Here is a 15,536-nt window from a genome sequence, read left to right on the forward strand (position 1 = left end):
TTCTGCTGGTCTCAAGGGGATGTGTTGGTATGAGCAGAGACTGGGAGAGGGAGGAAATAGTTTTGAGACTGGACCAGTGCGTCATTGTGTTAATTGCAGCCAGCCAGTGAGGTCATTGTTTTCATCTGAGTCATTTTAGAGTGAAAGCTCTTACATTATGGAAAACGTTGCACGTCTTTATTTCAGATATGGAAATATCCAGCCAGCCTTTCAGTGGTAGAGCTCTGCTGATTTCATCTGAGGTACTCCTGACTCCCAGTGGTGTAAGCAGGAGGGGAAATCAAATTCTTCAACCTCATTTCTTAACACTTTGCCACTAACCCAAAGGGCTTATTCTTCAGGTACTTTTCCAGCCTAGATATTTGTTGAAGAGGGAGCTAGTAAATCTGTTGATTGCACCTGTCAGCCCTGAATCTGCAGATCTGTCCAGCCTGCAGTTATGTTGTAGGGAAAAGTTCTGAAGCACCAGCTCATGATGAGGCTAGACTGTGTTTGTGTGCACAGGGAAAATCTTCGAGACTGCATTCTTGGATATTGGTTATATTTCATACTTGGGCTCCAGTAGGCTCATTCTCCACGTAGTGTGATTTAACTGGGGGACTTGGGCAATCTGCCCAGCTCTGCAGTCGATTTGTGTGACCATGAGCTAGCCCTGTCATCTCTCTGCACTTATATTTTAATGTCTGTGATCTCTAAGGTCTAGGGTCTGATGTTTGTAGCACCTCGAGGATCTTGTATAATACAGGAATTTTGAAACTATCTCTGTATTTTCTATAGTATTAACAGCATGGGGTGGAGATAATGACTATTCCACACAAGCTATAATAGAAATAGTAGGAGGTTTTGATTTAATGTAACAAAGCTTTTTTATCATTTGAAGTGTGAGAAAGCCATTGCTAGCTAATACCTTGAGAATAATTTATGAAATATGGGTTGGTTTATGACACAGTATCTACCAGTTGTTACATGGCATGGAGTGCTTAGAGTGTTAGTTTGTGGCAAGTCTTGTGTCTCCTTAAGATCGGTTCACATGATTGATACTTCTACCCATTCGAGGTGAAGCTGCCCAGCCTTTTGAAGGAAAACTACCCAGTGCTAGCACTGAAACATTCAGGCTTAGGAGGACCCAAAACGTGTAGACCATGCACAGTGCAGTTCTCTAAAGGAAAACGGGTGGGTAATGGTCTGCAAACTGTAAATATATATTTGCTGAGGTGCTTGCTCAATGATAATGTTTGTAATATGCAATAGGATTTTTTTGTGCGTGGAATCTGTTTCTCTTCCTACTGAAGTTAGGGATCAAATTTACTTGTGAAAAGCATTTTAAAAATTAGAAAAAAAAGAGAAAAGAACAAACCTGCAGTAAAGATGTCAAAGTTGGAACATCACTGAAAGTGCAACAATTTCAAGATTGGGGTAGATGGTATTTTACTTTCTATTGAAAATATTTTCTAGACATTTAAAGCAATGTTTGAATTAGCCCTATTGAGTCTACAGAGCAGAAGAAAGGCCATCTTTTGCAGGAATCTGAGAGTTCTCAGTGCGTTGCTGCAGTGTGTCCCAGTGCTAATGCTTGAACTTCTCGAAAAGAGTAATAGGTTTGTCCGTACCCCGTGCCTTCAGATGGGGCACTGGAACTTAAGTGAAGCAGGACTGTTTGCCCAAGCTAGCCGCACCAGTGGGAAAATGTCTGTGGCTGAGGGCCCAGGAATGGCACCTCAGATCAATGGACTGGGGCAGGTTTTGAAGAAGCTGCCCTCAGTGACTGAAAAGTGACTCACATCCTTCCGTCTGAATTGCCTAACATGGGATGGGAGCAGTGTGACCGACTGGGCTTCCCCTGCCCCAGCTCTAGCCCTTCTGAAGTGGTGTGCTCAGGCCAAGCCACTGGTCTAGAACTGCTGGAGGGGAGGCACTGGCAGACAGGTCCCCCTGGTGCATCTCAGCTGGCTGCCTCCAGCTGTGTTGGTGCAGCTGGGCATTCACTGCTTCCTGCTTTGGCTACCCAAGCAGAGCAGATGGAGCAGCAGGGCTTGCAGCTCCAGCCACTAGTGTCATCCGTGTCTGACAAGTCCACATCAAGAGTACCTAAGTGATGGCAGTGAATATTTCTTATCCCTCACAATAATCATGTGGCCATCCTCTCCATCACTCCTTCTTTCCCAAGTGCTGCCAAAGGCAGTGCCATGCTATCATCCACATTTCACTGCAGGGGACCCAATGACGTGCTATCCCTGAACTGCAGGTTGCACTTGAATCCCTAGTGCACAAAGCTGGAGTTGAATGAGTATGAAACTGCAGTTGAGCGATTTATTGGGTCCTTATCCATGTCTCATGGAGAGAGCTGTGATCAGGCTCCAGGCACACTTCCAGGAATAATTTTTTTCATGCTGGAAATATAAAGCCAGCTGTTTCCATCGTGGTCTTATACTTCTGCTGTCCATTTTTTGTCAAAGTTAAGATATGTAGATATATGAGGAAATGAAATCATAAAAAACTTTTGTTATTCAAAATAGGAATTTTAATTTTGTCTTGCTTTTCTTGTATTATATGATTGAGATCCTTGCTTGCTTTGTCTGAATCATTTACTGGTCCCCACCTGTCTAACCATGCTGTGATAAGAATACCAGAACAGTGTGTATATTGACTTCCCATCCCTGGGCACTTTTGGCCTTGTTCTTCTTGGAAGTTGTTGAAAATAGTGACACCACATATTGGTAAAACAGTACAACAAGGAATGATGCTTATGAAGATGCTAAGAATAGTAAAATGGAGAAGAGAGCTTGAAATGTACTCCAGATTGTATTGCAATTTAAGGTGGTTTTTGTAAAACAATCTATTCTCTATTTCATGTGCTTGTGCATAACATGTCCTTGAGTTAAAATAAGGAAAGGAAAAAAAAACTCCAACCAGCAAATGTAAAACCACCTTAACCAGTGGTTTCTAAAATAATATTACAAAGACAACCTTCCTGGTCATTCTGTGCTGGTCGTGCTATTGGTCAGTGCTATTACTTCTTTTAATGTTTTTAAAATGAAAAAAAAGAAATTGTCTGCCCTTACAAATGCTATTTAGAAGATGTTAAAGGCATTGGGACTTAAATTATTTCCTCCTCAGTTGCAAAATAACTGGAGCTAACTTCTTTTTCTTTCTTTTCTTGTTCCCATTCTTTATTTTTAACAAATGTTATCAATTCTCTAAAATGAATGCTTTGTCTGTGGCAGATTAATCAGTGTTTGAAAGGCAGTCTACTGGTGGCAGCAGTTTAAGTTGCAACATTCTCAGAAGGAGGACTTGCATTAGTCTCAAGTGGTTTTGGGGGGTGCATTGTGATTAATGGTCCCTGGCAATTCACCTTGGGTGTGATAGTCACTAATGTTTACATCAGTAGACAGAACAAAAATTACTTAGTTACGTATCATGGGGCCTCTGTGATGACAGAGATGGTCAATATTTAGAATTTGTTTAAAAAACAATGTATTTCTACTCCTGCTTTGTGTGATGATCTTGACAAAAGGAGAATTGTAGTGGTTCCTGTTTTCTATCTCTGCTTTTTTTTTTTTTCCTTGGGGTGATAACTGATAGCTGAAGAGTGTTATTCACAGGAACTGGGTACAGAAATGCCCAGTTCATGTTTCACTGAAGATGTATTGCAGTACTGTCTTCACTGTTGTCATGACTGGCTGAGCAACTGGAATGGAGCATAGCAACAGCTGGGAAGCGTGAGGAAATCTTTGTAGGGATAAATAGGTGTTCTTATTGCAGCTTCTGTTCATAACCCAGCTCTCTGTCCTACAAGTTAGGGACTAACCAAAAAGTGCTTCTGTGGATGTCCCCAGAGCACATTGGGTGATTTTCTGTGAGTGTTCTGCTGAGGAGCTCCCATCCTGTGAGAAGAGGGTGTAACCCTGCAAGGGAGGAGGTTGTGCTCCGAGGCAGAGCTGTGCATGCAAGACAGACCAGACTGTTGTGAAGCACAGCAGTCCTGTAACTCCAAGAGGAAACCAGAGATGAGCAGGAAAGAAACCTTTGAGATGAACTGAGGAATGGAGTAAAACCTTGATGAGGATTGTGTGGGAAAAGCCTTCCTAGTAGTAAATGACTGTCTGACAGGGTTCCAATGAGATGAATAGTTTTACTATTATGGTGAAGTTTTTGGACAGACTAATACTTGAGTAAAATACATAATTGCAGGCAAAAAGTATTTGGCTTTGAGGTTTTTTCCAACATGCCACATGTCCAAATTCATAGCCATTGATTGAGATGTCAGCATTTGTAACAAAAATAATAGCATTTTAACTTCTATTGTACACATATTCAGAATGTTCTGCACTGTGAAAGTGTGTCAAGTTGCTTTCGGCTAGAAAAGCAAGAAGTGGAATGTAAAATATTTCAATCAAAAATATCAGAAAATGCATATAGAATACTGTGTCACTTTTTTAGCCTTTATTAGTATAGACAGAGGAGGGATGGTGAATGGAAATGCTGATGTGATTCTGTGACTCCTAACACTTGCAGGGTCATGGCCAAAGAAAAGCAAAGCATGAGGATAAATCTTATTATGTTTTACCACTGTTATTACAGTTCAACTTCTTGGCTACCAATAGAGTTAATAATTCCCTTTATTCCTGTTCATCCTTTTCCTTAAATATGCATAGACCAAAACTGTCTGTGTGCTTCTGGCATTCTCATGAATGTGGGCATGAGGGCTCCCAAATAATGGAGAGCTGATTCTGTAACTGGAATGTGTTTGCTTACTGTCTGTGTGGGTGGCAAAGTGTCCATGAATGTTTTAGCACAGTCTAGCTTGCTCTTGGTTTCAGTACAAGATTTACCACTGATCCGTCAGTCCAGCAGTGACATGGAGGATTTAACATTCAAAGGTGAAAACCACTTTTGAATGTACTCACTACTGGGTAACCCAAGGGGAAATTGCTGCTAAGTATGACTGAGTGAACAACTTTAGACAGAGATTGACCTGGGAGAAGGTGCTGGATGCTACTGGTGAGCATCCTGGCAGAGCTCTGTGATGGCTTCTCTCGGTTTAAGAGCTTTTCTGTAGTGAGTGGTGGAAGTCTACTGTTGTAGAGCAATCATTCTCATCTTAGGAGGTGTATAACTACTAATTTTGTCTTCAAAGTGTATTCAAAGGCTAGGTAGGTGTTTCATGTGGTTCTATTTACTCAGTAGCTCAACTGTGTCTTTACCTGTACCATGGCCTGGCACTTCAGCATTGCAGTGCTTGTGTGCTACAGTGTGAGACAAAGCTGAGCCAGCCAAGCCTGTGTTACACTGCTGACTTATCAGTAGGTGCATGTGTATGGCATAAAAACTATTAACAAGATTTTGGGAAAGAGATAGGGCAGTGTCCATAACTGAGGAGAGAGCAAAATCTGTCTAGACACTGGAAATGCTGTTGAAACCTTTCAGCCTCTATTTCAGTTGTGTGGTGCACACAAGTAGTTACAGGGGGGAAAAAAGTCCTTTCTGATGTGTAGCAGAAGTTAACAATGCTGATGGGAAGTATGTGTATTCCATGGAAGGATGAAGTAGTCTCAAACTTTATTCACCATTATTTTATCTGCAAAAGATTCTAATGATCTACAGCATTTCTGTAAATAGTGTTATATTTCAACTTCATTCCATCATTATTTGTGTATGTTGGAGTATGCAGGGTTTCCAAGTATCTTCCTTCTCAAATCCCACCAAGCTTTTTCTTCAAGCATTACAACAATGAGAAAAACGTGAATATAAACTTTGAGCTCTTTGTTTGTAAAAAACCCATTTGTGGGATGGGAGTGAATCTTTCCCACCCTGGATTTCAGGCAGCAGTAGCTTGAGCAGGAAGTGCTGTATTTAAGTGGAATATGACTGAAACATTTTAGTGAGAAATGCATTTTTTTTTGTGTCAGTTTGATGCTGCTCAGAGATTTAAGAAAGTAAATGGGAAGAGAGTAAGCAAGGGGTACAAAAGGTAGTCAAAAGTACAAGAAGAATATACTTACAGTGCTATTCTCCATGACTAAAAATGTGTCTGCCTGGATCCACAACTTAATATCATTGGAGGATTTGGTCAAAATGTGTAATTTTTCAGAAATGTTTAAGAGATTTGAGGTCACAAGGAATTATTGAAAAATGCCATCACTGTTTGTTAGCTATTGCCCCATCATTCAATTTCAACATCACCCAGGCCGTGGATGCAGTACTAGTTTGATGCCATCACTCTACCTTATTGCTTGCAAACAACCACTTAACATGTAACAGCTTGAAAACACTCATGGGTTATTTGTTTGTTTTCTTCACAGGCTGGAATGGTGTTAAGATGTGGATACTTCTGGTTTGGCTTGTTTCTTGTGCCCACTGCGTGCCTTGTTAAAGACGTGGCATGGACAGCGTAAGTCCCAAACCAGCCCTGTTGGTGTTGTAGGAATTATTCTCTATGCACGTGTTGTCCAGTCCAGTAGTGTTCTGTAAAGAACTCTGAAGTCTCTCAGTGATTGCAAAATGGTGGTACTCATTTGGAAGGGGAAAAAAAGGTGTAGCGGGTGATTCCTCACCTGCCGCGGCACTCAGCAATGTGAGAGAATGAATAGCTGGGATTAAATCTGGAGGAGGTGGCCTTGTCTGAGTAGTGAGGGTGTGTCACCTTAGGGTTATTTGTGTTGTCTGTCCTTTAGTTAAAGGCAAATTTAAATTGGACATCTGAGATTTCCTGAAAATGGAGCAAAGAATCTGTTGAATCTGACTAAGGTTAGCTAGAAAGTAGAAATGTGGCACTCTAATCCATACCCAGGAAGCTCTCAGCTCTTTGTCAGCTGCTTTTCAGATTCTCCTTCAGCAGCAGGCCTTTGAAGACTGAACTGGGACAAGAGCAATACTCTGCTCTTTATGTTTGAAGTGAAGTCTTAATGCTACCTTCGCTGCCCAGAGAGGAGGAACAAACTGGTGAAATACAAGCCTGTGTAATTCCCTTCTCTCAGAATTTTGGGGTTTTCAAAGCTTTGCAGAAGGCAAACAATTTCAAGAACTTGGATTTAAAGGGAAGCAACTTACCTTCTCTGGCGTTGCGATTTGAAATACAGAAGTAATAATTTTGATTCAGAATTTGCAGCATTTTGTTCAGCTTACATTTAAGTGTTTTATGCACCAAACCTTCCATCTTTTCACTTGGGACACTATGTTACAACTAAAGTTTTGTTACATGGATACATAATAACTTTGTGCAAGGGGGACCCCAGACATTCCAACTCTGGGGCAAAAAGGCAGAATCCTGTCTGGAATGAAGAGGAAATACAGGTTAGCTTGTAACTTGTCAGAAAGGCTCACAGTGAAAGCATCATGACACATTTGCTCCCAGAAGGGGAGTTGATCAGTCAGGGAAGATTCTTGGAATCATACAACCGTTTAGGTTGGAAAAGACCTGTGGGATCATTGAGTCCAATCGTAAACCTAACACTGCCAAGTCCACCAAATTGCTTTACAGAAAAATGAAGAAAATACTAAAAAAAACAGAAAGCTTCCCAAGCATAGGCACATTTCAAACACCTTCATGAAAGGTAAGTCATATGCACAGATCAGAAAATCTGGTTTTATTTCATATGGGGTTGATAGCACAGTGAAATTAAACTGGTAGTAGGCAAATCAGCCACTCAGTAAGTACTTCTTAAATTTTGTCCCTCAGCTTCGTTTTCACAAGCTAGACTGCTTAAATTAAATCTATGTATTGTAATGTGAAATTTCAACTATGATTAATAGTCCAGCACATCAGAGGTTTGGGTTTGTTGTGGTTTTTTTTGCACTCGCTAAACTTCTGCAATTGCAAATGATTTTAAAATTCTAAAACTGAGGCCAAAATGTTTAAATTTAGATACTTAACTGTGTCTGTGACCTGCTTGTTAAAACTCTGAAAAAAATCTTTAGATTTTTTAATGTTTTCATGGTAGTTGAGTGTCCTGAAGTTGTCCTCTTTTCTTATCAGTTCTTGGCAAAAATGACTCATGAATTGTAAAACAGGCTAGACCATGGCAGGCTCATCCTCAGCTATTAGTCATTTCAAACTCTGTTGCTGACTGAGCCTGTTCTTTAATATTTCTTAAAGAAATCTCAGCAACATAATCCTTTCAGTCATTCAAACTGAGAATGTGTAGAAACTGTGAAGCTCTCAAGACAAACGTATATGATTGATAGGCCGGATATTTTCCCAACAGATTTTAAACAGGAGGTTCCTAACAATATTAAGCTGAAAATCTCTTCTTTGACCAGGACCTTTTTTTTTTCTTTTTTTAAACCAAGCCATCACTGAAAAATTAACATCATTAACATTTTAACTAGGATAAATGAAATGACACAGCTATCAGTACTGCCATATGGAAGGAGTAAAGGTCTGTTTCCTTTCCAACAGGCTTGCCATTTAAAACTGGAGCCTAAGGCCTCTGGAAATCAGCTGGCACATTTCCACAGCAGTGGTTACACCACATTGCTCTCTGTAATTCAGCAGAATATGGTTTTGGCCATAAAATTCCAGCAACTCTGACTGCTCATGGTCATGGAATTTATCCCTTTCAGTTTCTTTTGGACATGAAGCACATGTCCACAGACAGAACATCCATATGACCCAAAAGGTACATACCTAATTTCAGTATAAAATACTGCCAGAAAGCCATAAACACAGTACAGTTTTAGTCTGGAACAAGGTTGATTGGAAAGTCTGTTTCAGACACATACAAATCTTTTGCTTATAAACTGCTGTGCTGCATCTAGTATCAAAATTTCTAATGCTGGAAGCAAGAACGTGTTTCCATTGTTACACAGGCTTCAGTTGTCAACACATCACTTACCTCCCATGTTCTCTGTGGCTCCAGGCTTTTTGTTTTCTTTTTCTTTTTTTTCCCTTTTAAACGAATCAAGGAAATGTGGAAAACCCTTTTTAAAGAGAAGGAAGCTTATTATTAATTCTTGGTTGCAGTATGTTGTTAACTTTGGTCCACTACCCTGAATTCAGTGCCTTGGGTTTGCCTTGTAAAACTCCTAGTTGTGCCACCATTGCAATGAACAGAGCTTTGTAAGGTGAGTGCTCCCTCACAGCTGGCACATGTCACTTGAATACATGTCACTGGCTCTAGGAAATCTTGGAATAGCTGACTCACAGAGGTATGTGGGAATCATAAAAACACAGCAGGTATTCCAGCAAAATCAGGCAAGAGGGCAAGAATTTATTCCTAATTGGTGTCTTGGTGCTTATTTTACAGTGAAAAATTTCCCGAGCCTTCGAATCATTACCAAAATTTTAATGAACTTTTTTGTTTTTTACCATGGGGAGGAAGCAGTTTGCACTTGCCAGTTCTGCAGTGTAAGTAAGAGAAGAAGATAGAAGGAGCTCTTCCCATCTTTGCATATACTTGCAGTCCCTGAAATACAAGACTCATAAAATGGTATTGAGGATGATAAGCCAGAGTAGAGGTAGTATCATGTTTGAGAAACATTTATGAATATCACCATGCTTCTCCCTGGCAAATTCTGGCCTCCTGAACCCCCTAAATATCCTCAGCCAGTGAAGTGATGCACTTCCCTGGCTTCAAAGGGGAAGGGCTACACAAAATACAAAGATGGCCTTTTGCCTGTTCTTGCAGTCCCTGATCTTAATATCCCAGCATGTGACGGAAAGGTGAGTTTGTGTAATGCATCAAATTTTAGCTGAACAGTAACAGCAAACACAAAATCTCATTGTTCATTGAGGAATGATTATGAATCCAGGGCCACTTGTGGAGTACTAACCTAAAAGCTCAGAATCCTACCTGTATTTCTGTGCATCAAAAGTTTGTAAAGTGCTGTAGGGAAAAAGTCATGAAGTATCCAGTCCTGTTGCCAGCAGTCTGTGGAATATTTGCAGTTGACTTTGATAGGAGCAAGCCCAGACTCTGAGGCAATTGTAGCACCATATTTTAGTATTTGTTTTTGAAGGAACATGTGGATATGTTCCTCAGGCCTTTTTCATATTCTTATATTTATTGATAATACTTGATTACTGACCATTCCATGGGTGCTCTTGCTTCCAAGTGAAGGAGTGACTCAATGCATAGCAACTACCAGTCTCAGAAGAGCTCATGTGTTTCATCATTTCACACTACTTACAAAACACCTCATTATCCCCAACTTCAGGCCAGCAGTATTTCTTCCATGTTGTATCATATCAGTGTCATGCCTTCTGGTGCTGTGCTGCACAAACTGGACTTGTTAATCAGGATCCATTCTGTCAAATTTTGAATTCAATATTCACTCCAAGGGAAAAGAAGAACATCTCTTATGGCTTACAGCAAGATAAACATGGAACTTCGGAAGAGATTGAATAACATGAATAACATTGAATAGCATTTCTATGTTCTTGTCAGTGGGGAAAAACTGGTTATGAAGGATTTGAAAAATTCTAAACATGATCAGTCTCGAAGTTTGCAACAGTACGTATGGCCTCTTTGAAAGGGAAGAGATGAAGGTCAAAATTTCTATGTATTTATTAAAATTAAAGACTGTGATAGTGAATTCAACTGAAAAGATTATAAAAATTAATAGCCTCAAAGCTTTCTCATTTTAATAGCTATACTTTCCTTTCCTCAAAGAGGAGACCAGTCTAATCATTAGCCTAACTAGTTATAGCAACTTGAATCTAATTAATTTCTGTGCAGCTGTTGGTAATCTCACACTGCTGAAGCATTATGCATTTTAAAAATATCCTTGCTACTCATTTCTTTTGACACAGTATGTCTGTGTACAAATCATACACCTTTGGTGGTTTGTTTTAACAATATGCCATTCTAAGTACATCCTGATAATCTTTACCTTCAGATTTTGATGTGCTTCATCTTCTGTTTTATTTTTTGTCTTGTAGCTGCAGAGTATTTTGAAAGTAGTTAGCTTCTCATTTTTAGGTATTTGGAGTGTAATTCAGGAACACAAAGACCAGAGAATCTAGATATCCTAGTATTAGTATCAAGGCACTGTCATAATAAACAGTGCCAGCAAACATTTTGTGGTCTTTGGTTCTTATTCCCTATGGAAGGAGCATTAGTATCATCCTTCTTAAAAATAAATGCATCTTAATTATTTTTAATTACATACACAACAGTTATTATTTTTCTCTTAGAGGGAGATTTACATTGTTTTATATCATTGGCTAAAGATTTTACTGTCTGCATGTTTTATAAAACTTGCAAAGAAATTTTTGCCACCTTTGAGCTGAAGAATATTAATTTAATGCTATGAAGCAAGTAGTGTCTCAGCCAACTTGGCTCCATCTTGTTTTTAGGCTTATTGTGCAGTCACATGCAAATCAATATATTCTCATGGGACACTTGTCCTCCTTTAACTGGTACAAAAGAGGAAGCTGATCAAAAACTGCCCATGTGAGAAAGATCCCTGCATTTTGTGTTCTTGCTTTGTACAGGTCAAGAAACAGGGGACTTGATTGTCTTCCCTATGTCAATGTAATTTAGGTATAATAGCCCTGGAGCAGTAGGTGAACCTGGTTGAGGCGGGGGGAAGGGGGAGGTCCAAGTCTCTTCATGGGGGACTCTAAATTGCACTCTAAATTTTGATTGCATGTGTGGTGCATGGATTACTCTTTGAATCCTCAAACTGAAAAAGTAGGAGGAAACAGCCAGTGTCAGTTACTGTCAGTTTGGAAGTTCATTGAAGAGAGAAGTGCCTTTCCAGTCACATGAGACTGATAAATGAAAATCAAGGGGCTTGAATGGCAATTATTAGCTGAGACTCTGCTCTGGTTTTCAGAGCGGTGCCACGCGTAGCTCAAAAGACAGAGTGGATTCGTGTTTTACTGCCATGAATATTCAATGAATCCCAGCTCTTTTGTCTGAGTACCCGGGTCCTGAGCAGTCCCACGGCAGCAGGGTCAGGTCTCTGTGGTCCCATAGCATTGCTGCTTGGCTAGGTTTTGAGTGCTGTGTTGAAGTGACTGAGCTCTGTTTAATTTGAAGTCGTCCTGATTTCTCATTTCGTATTTTTCCCCAGGTATTGTGAACCTGAACTAACATGCACACACTGTGCTTTATTTCCCAAATCCTTCAAGGGAGAGCCCTGTGCCTCTCACCTGAGAGGTAAAACTGGGGGTTTTTAGCAAAACAAATATTCACATGGCTTTTTCGTTTTGTTTTTTGTCCTTTCTTGCGGTATAGGGCAAAGCATACCTACCATAAAACTTTGCTGGAGCAAGTTAAGGAGTTGGAAACGAAGACAAGAGAACTGGGAAAAGCCATGCTTCGTGATAGTAATGGAAAAAGGCAAGTCATTGCTAAATGTTTAAACCAAACCCTTCTTTTCCTCTCCCCTCCATATTTCTCATTCACTATTAAAATCTGATTGTAGACAGGCTAATAAGGCTTCTTCTTCTCCTGTATTATTTATATATTGCTGTTCCCTTTCATTTATGTCTGTTCCCCCCACAGAAACCAGCCCTTCCATTTTCATTTCTCCTGCATTATTGCTGTGAGGCTCTATTGGAAACTGCTGCTCAGTCTCCTGCATGGTAACATGTAGTGCTCTTACCTGGCCACTGAGGCAGGCTGGTTTTGAAAACACTTTGTTATGTCATCCAGAAAACAAAACAAAAAGATAACCATGTCAGGGGAGGGAACTGTCAGCAGCTCAGGATATTAGGACTGTAGCTAAAAGGAGAACTGGCTTAATCCATTGTGCCCTACTACTTTGTTCAGTTTCACCTTAAGGAGTTTTTTTTTTATGCGTTTGCTTTTTTCACTCTAGCTTGCAGGTCTCTTGCCTTCAGGGTTCTCAGTTTCTCGTTGTGCCTCTCCCTTATAACTGCACCATATGGGCTTGAATATATTGCTATTATTGAACCTTTCATTGTATAGAGAGAGTATGTGTTGTGTGGGAACTTTTGTCTCTTCTGAAAGAAGCTAAAGAAAATCATGGTGAGGCTTTTGCATCCAACAGTTTCATTTACCATCTAGGAATGTTGTTCTGCATCAGCTGGTCAGAAAAGCTCCCCAAGTTCAAAAAGGTTTTAGAACTAACTCTTCTGTTCCTTACACAATATGGCACCACATGACTTGCTAAGAAACTACATGATCATTAAACTGGATTTTAGCAAACCTTATAAACTAGCAAACTGAGTGGAATGGGGCTTTTAAAAGATTTTGTTCTTCTGGGGCAGGGTCATCCTTTGAGCCTTTGATGTCTATTCTAAGGTAAACTAATTGCCATATTTTAGCTGCTGCTAAGACAAGCAGATAGTAGATTTTTTTTTCAACTGAATTTGTGTGTTAATAAGGACTGGTTTTAGGGAAAATTATCAGGCAGTGATTTACTGAGATTATGGTAAACTGAAAAGCTTTTAAAAAAGCTTGTGTGAACTTTAATGTGTTTATAAGATGTCCCTAGGGACCAGAGTTTGCTTCTCAGAGGCCAAGACAAAGTAAACACAGTGTTATTGATTAAGATCACTTCAAAACATTTGGTATCTTCAGTTTTTGAGTAATTTTTCTGCTGCAACTCTTGGATCCAGCAAAACAGAGTTTATAAATTCTGCTCACTAGCAAAAGTCACAAACTGCACATCAAATTATTTAAGAAGAGAAAGCAAATTTTGCAGCAGCAAAAGGAACCCTCTATGCCACAATTATAACAAACAAAGGTGCATCAGGCATTTAATTAAATAATGGGCCTTGTTCTTAGAAGGCTGAGCAGTCATTTTGAAGTCAGTTGAAGCCAAAGCACTTGGTACCAAAATCAGGTCATTCTCCCCAGACAAGAAAGGTGTAACCTGGTGTTGTGAAGTGCTGACTGATAGTGTGATTGATGCCAGGTAAGTGGAAACCAGACCAGCAGAAAACTGATTGTTCCCAGGCACATAGCTCTGGTATGAGCTCTGTGAGTTGCCTGGATATTGCTGTGGCTCCTATCCATGCATTTATGTGAGGTTATACTGGAGCTGGTTCAAAGCATTTGTGTTTTCCGGCCAGTATTTAATGCCTGTTATTGACAGTCAGAGAGGAGCATGAGTCAGTTTTGTGCCCGGTGCATCCTTGGGTTGCAGGATGGGTCGAATTGCTGTTAACAGTGAGAGAGAGACAGTCAGCATTTGATCTGTTTATATGTGCATGTCTGTGTCTCCAAGAGCTTGATGGGTTTCTTCTCTGTTTACACACTGTCCTGACTTTCTGTAAATTTCATGGCCATGTTGTAATTCATTCATACACTCCATGTTTTCGTAGCCTTTTACTTTATTGCATTCTCACTGCAAACTCTTTCATCTGCATTCCTCCTCCATATAGCTTCACTTCATTCTCGAAACGCTTGCATGGAGATGATGTAAGGAATCTCTTCTGGCCCTCCTTCCCATTTTCCCTCCCCCCTTCTTTCCATGCATTTGTTTGTTCTCATTCCTAATTGCTCCCAGATTTTCTGGGTGGTCCATCTGTGAACTAGATAATGGTAGAGTGTCTCTGCCTGCTTGGAGCTGGTGTGCTGTGCTTGTGTTGTGGCCTCCCCACTCCTCTTCAGAGTTGTTCTGTCTTTTATCTCCTTTGTTTGTCTCATGGCTCTTTCACACCTGCTAGGAATCCTGTGCTTGTCCAAAGGGAAGGGTGAGGGTGGGAAAGAAATAGAGTGGGAGCTTTCTTCAGTTAGACGCTCTGGTTCATGTTCCTTATTTTTAAAATATTTCCTTGAAGCTGGTGAAACGTGTGCTAAGGTGCATGCTCTGCTCTCCCCTCCTGCCCACAGCCCCATTGCTCTTGGGCTATTTCTGGCAATGTGACACTGTGCAGGAAGGGAAAGTTACAGGACTCTTCTCATTTCTAATAGAAAATAGAAAGCTGTGTAAAAACTCCACGAGTCCATTTGTCACCTCAGTCCTTGGCTGGAAGTGTTCCTGAGAAACATGCCCATTAGGTGCTGGTTTGTTCAGGCCGCTGTGGAAGATAAGCTGGCTGTCATCAGGGTCTATTTTCCTGGCCTACACGGTGGACACTGGTTTTGTTCAGTGTTTTTCACAAACAAACAACAAAAAAACTCACACCCAATTATAGATAAGAGCAGGATTTAGGGAGCTAATTGTTTTATTCATTTCCTAGATCTTAGACAAAAAATGAGGTGCAAGATCTGAGTGTTCAGAACTAGTCTGCTAAACAAAAAGCAGTTTGCAAAGCCTGGAAAGCAGTGAGTGCATCTAGACTTGCACAAGAGGATGCCAACAGTTTGCTGTGTCTCAGCTGAATGCTGTTAAATGTGGGCAGCTATCACCTGGGTCCTTGCTGTGCTTGGGGAAGGAGTTCTGGGCGAGCTGTGTGTGCCACTTGATACCTATATATTCATATCCTGTCTCAGAGGATCTTCTCCCTGACAGCTGTTCTTGCAAGGCACATTCTTCTGGGGTAATTAAAAATGTCATCACTAGTGCTCTTCACTAGTTATATCTTTCTGAATCTTAGGCCCTTTGAACAGTTTCTAAAATTGAACTTGCTTGTATTGCTCTAAAAAAGCAGGTGCACATTTTTTCCCTGCTGT

At 40.4% G+C, this 15,536-nt stretch overlaps 1 protein-coding gene across 4 annotated transcripts in view; it reads left to right on the top strand.

Moving 5' to 3' along the window:
- Positions 1-15,536, top strand: part of ATP8A2 (ATPase phospholipid transporting 8A2) — a 280,843-nt gene that overhangs the window by 239,542 nt on the left and 25,765 nt on the right. For all 4 annotated transcript variants that reach the window (XM_030944045.1, XM_030944071.1, XM_030944054.1 and 1 more), the window contains 2 exons: positions 6,306-6,394; positions 12,186-12,290. In XM_030944045.1, the coding sequence (XP_030799905.1) occupies positions 6,306-6,394; positions 12,186-12,290 (194 nt within the window). The remainder of the gene's footprint in view (positions 1-6,305; positions 6,395-12,185; positions 12,291-15,536) is intronic.

The sequence above is a fragment of the Camarhynchus parvulus genome, chromosome 1, assembly GCF_901933205.1.
Source record: "Camarhynchus parvulus chromosome 1, STF_HiC, whole genome shotgun sequence".
Classification (NCBI taxonomy): domain Eukaryota; kingdom Metazoa; phylum Chordata; class Aves; order Passeriformes; family Thraupidae; genus Camarhynchus; species Camarhynchus parvulus.